Genomic DNA, 4,253 nt, shown 5'->3' with positions numbered 1-4,253 from the left:
AACCCGGGAGGCGGAGCTTGCAGTGAGCTGAGATCCGGCCACTGCACTCCAGCCCGGGCGACAGAGCAAGACTCCGTCTCAAAAAAAAAAAGACTGTGTTATCTTCGATCCTGTATTAATGACCCAAGTCTATTATATTTGAACATGATAAGACTATTATTTGACATATATACTGCTTTACAGTTCTTTTTCATTTTATCCTTTTGAGCCAGCATTATTTCTTCTGGGACTATCTGTCTACCTCTAGGATTCTCCCTGTATGAGAGTAATTTTTATCACTAATGATGAAGTTTATTAAATCAAAAAGCATGAAGTGACAGATGAAGTCTTGAAGATGGCTCCAGGTCTTCCTAAAAATTACAGTGCATGGGCTTAAAGATAGCTACCCTCTAAGAATTTAACTTACTTTTGGTTTTAAAACTATGTAATAACTTAAAAAATTCCAAAGATCTGACAGCTGAATAAATCAGAACAAAGCATTTATTATTAAATAATTAATCTTCAGGACTAAAGCACACTATTATATACTACCAAATACTCTGATCAAGTATTATAATTATTACTAATAATATTTAAATAACTCACCTGATTTCTTTTAGTCCTTCTCTCTGGATAACTTGAAGAATTTCTTTATGACTCATGGGTGTATTGGGGTATTTTTCTAAGACCTGAAAAACAAGCATATAATAATAAATTATTTCTTATCTCAAGTTCTTATAATTCTATATATAATTATATTTCTTATGTCTTAATAATTATATCCAGAGCATACATATCCAGAGACTTTTCATCCCTTATATTTCAGAATAAATGAAAAATTAACAATATATATCAGATCTTCTTTCCCTCAGTCATAAATAGTAAGTCAACTCCTGAAGCAGAAATTGACCAAAAAAGCTAAAATTAACAACCCAATTATTCACTACTAATAATATGTAACTGTTTACTTTCTACCTCCATCCCCACATCCCTTCACTACCTGTGACTTACTGCAAGTACATTAAGATTATCCATTTCCTGGTAAATGTATAGCAAAGCCTAGTAAATCACAGGAGCACAATAAATTCTTAACCAAAACAAATAAACAATATGATTATAATAAAATTAAAGTAATATCTGTGTTCTGGTTCTGGTAAAGACAGAGTAGGCATAGTCCATTCTGTCTCTCCCACTGAATGCAACTAAAAACCTGGACAGAATGCATGAAGCAGCTCTTTGAGGACTCCAAAAATGGTAGCAGGTGGTCTAGGGAGGAAAGCATAACTAGGAGTACCACACTAGTCCAGCAGTGAGTTTCCTGATTTTGTTTCCCTCTGGTAGCTCCCCTGAGCCTGGACTTAAAGGCAGCCCAAAACCCGGAACTGCAGGCTAAGTGCAGGCAGAAAGTGCTCCAAGAGAAAAATCTTCTTTGGTCTGAGGCACAGTAAAGAGGGCATTTCTAAATGTTGGATAGAGGGAGAAAAAATTCTCTGGGTTCCCCGCACCCCCCCGCCCCGCACTTTTCTTTTTCTCTGCCGTTGCCCCAGGCAATCGCATGGGAGCAGCTGTGGTAATACTAGCAGTAGCTAGACAGGGACCTAAAACTCCAAGAAAGCAGAACCTTGCAAGTGGTCCTACAAGCATGGGAGGAATTCCCATGATTTATCTCGGCCAGGCACAGTGTTTCATGCCTGTAATCTTGGCACTTTGAGAAGCTGAGGCGGGCAGATGACTTGAGGTCAGGAGTTCAAAACCAGCCTGGCCAACATGGTAAAACCCCATCTCTACTAAAAATACAAAAATTAGTCAGGCATGGTGGTGAGTGCCTGTAATCCCAGCTACTTAGGAGGCTGAGGCAGGAGAATCACTCGAACCTGGGAGACAGAGGTTGCAGTGAGCTGAGATTATGCCACTGCACTCCAGCCTGGGCAACAGAGTGACACTCTATCTCAAAAAAAAAAAAATTAGCAGGGCATGGTGGTGAACCTGGGAGGCAGAGGTTGCAATAATCCGAGATTGTGCCCCTGCACTACAGCCTGAGTGACACAGCCTGTCTCAAAAAAAGAAATAATGTCTAATAAACAATTCAAACTTACTCAACATAGGAATAGTAAGGAAATCAGCAACTCACAAGAGAAAACATAAGCTATATACAATAAACCTAAGGTAACAGAGATGTTGGAATTATCAGACAAAAGTAGCTATTACAACTATGCTTCAAGATGTCTGGTGAATATTCTTGAAACAAATAGCTAAGAGTCTCAACAGATATATATGTATATTTCGTATATGTTTTATTTTGTTGTTTATACTTACATTTACATATGAAACAAAAATACAATAACCAGTAATATTTCCAAACATAATACAGCAAGATAAATGGCAGCCAAAATTCAAATCCAAGTCTTGCACCACTATAGCACACTGTGTCCTGTGTTTGTAACTATTTTCTCATTTGGTCAGTCATAAAATCCAACACATACTTCTGTGTATCATGTTCCTTGATCTCTCTGCTACATCTGACATTATTAACTGTTCCCTTCACAGACTTCACCCTCCCAGACTTTTCATTTTCCCCAAAATATTTTTCTCAGTATTCTTTGTAGATGTCTTTTTCTGTGCCCATCCCTCAAATATTTTATAAATATCCATTTACCCCTTTTACTTTTCACTCCACCAAAATTTCCCTGAATAACATTAACCAGTCACCAAGCTTTCACCAATCACTCACATTGTAATGAATGTGGCAGTCTGTTAAAAACTATTAAAAACCTGTAAAAGTTGGATATCCCATAAGCATTTCAAACTTCAGATGTCCAAAGTTAAACTTATTGCCTTCATCCAAGTTAAGGCCGATACAGAAAACTGATCCTTTATTTATTTATTGTCTATATACTAAAAATGTATTAAAGTACTGAAAATAAACAAAAATACACCATGGATCTGGACAAATAATAGTTCACAAAAGGGTTAATATAACTGGATAATAACCATATGAAAAAGAATTTGCACACTGAAGTATTCATGGATGAAATCATATGATGTCTGGGACTTCAAAACATATACAAGAAGTAATGGGTTTAAATATAGCAAGATTGGCCATAAATTGATAATTATAGAAGCTAAATGATGAACACAAAGATATTCACTATATTATTGTCCACTTTTGCGTACAAATTCAATATCCTATAAAAATTTATGAAGCAAATGAAATACAATATTTGACTTTACTAGCAATCAAATATAATACATTTCAATGTGGGTTTTTTCCTGCCAATTTAAATGGCAAAAATGGCTATGTTTGCACGTATACATCTGTCCAAAGAGCTAGAAAACTGACATAAATATTTCTAGAGCGTCATTTCTCTGGCATATCAAATCTTAATTGAAAGGTGACTATTAAATCATTATCAGAATGAGTCACACTCAGAACTGAAAATATTTGTATTATTCATGGTAATGGTAAAAATTAATATTTTCTAATATATTCTGCAGAACAAGAAATTGAGTTATTTTAATATTTTAATGTGTTTGAAACATCATAAGACATTAAGCTATTAGAAGCGGAGACCGGTTGGGTGCGGTGGCTCACACCTGTAATCCCAGCACTTTGGGAGGCTGAGATGGGCAGATCACAAGGTCAGAAGATCAAGACCATCCTGGTTAACACGGTGAAACCCCGTCTCTACTAAAATTACAAAACAATTAGCCGGGCATGGTGGTGGGCGCCTGTAGTCCCAGCTACTCAGGAAGCTGAGGCAAGGGAACAGCGTAAACCCTGAAGGTGGAGCTTGCAGTGAGCGGAGATTGTGCCACCGCACTCCAGCCTGGGTGACAGAGTGAGATTCCATCTCAAAAATAAACAAATAAATAAATAAAGAGAAGTAGAGACCAAAAATTGTGTCTTTTTAGTAAGGATTTCACTGATTTCCAAGATGTTCTGTACTTTAATCAAACAGAGTAAACCAGTTGGTTAAAACTACTGAAAGAGGCCGGACACGGTGACTCAGGCATGTAATCCCAGTACTTTGGGAGGCCCAGACAGGTGGATCACCTGAAGTCAAGAGTTCAAGACCAGCCTGGCCAACGTGGTGAAACCCCATCTCCACTAAAAATACAAAAATTAACGGGGCATGGTGGCGGGTGCCTGTAGTCCCAGCTACTAGGGAGGCTGAGGCAGGAAAATCACCTGGACCAGGAGGCAGAGGTGGCAGTGAGCCAAGATCGCGCCATTGCGCTCCAGCCTGGATGACAAAAGCGAAACTCCATCTCAA

General features: G+C 37.9%; 1 protein-coding gene across 2 annotated transcripts in view; it reads right to left on the bottom strand.

Moving 5' to 3' along the window:
• The window catches only part of ASXL2 (additional sex combs like transcriptional regulator 2), a 159,315-nt gene that overhangs the window by 117,655 nt on the left and 37,407 nt on the right, over window positions 1–4,253 (bottom strand). For both annotated transcript variants that reach the window (XM_011950426.1, XM_011950434.1), the window contains exon 2: window positions 586–668. In XM_011950426.1, coding sequence (XP_011805816.1) covers window positions 586–668 — 83 coding nt within the window. The remainder of the gene's footprint in view (window positions 1–585; window positions 669–4,253) is intronic.

This window comes from Colobus angolensis, unplaced genomic scaffold (assembly GCF_000951035.1).
Source record: "Colobus angolensis palliatus isolate OR3802 unplaced genomic scaffold, Cang.pa_1.0 Scaffold109, whole genome shotgun sequence".
NCBI classification, from domain to species: domain Eukaryota; kingdom Metazoa; phylum Chordata; class Mammalia; order Primates; family Cercopithecidae; genus Colobus; species Colobus angolensis.
The sequence above is the reverse complement of the archived record's forward strand: the minus strand, read 5'-3'. Positions and strand labels throughout refer to the sequence as shown.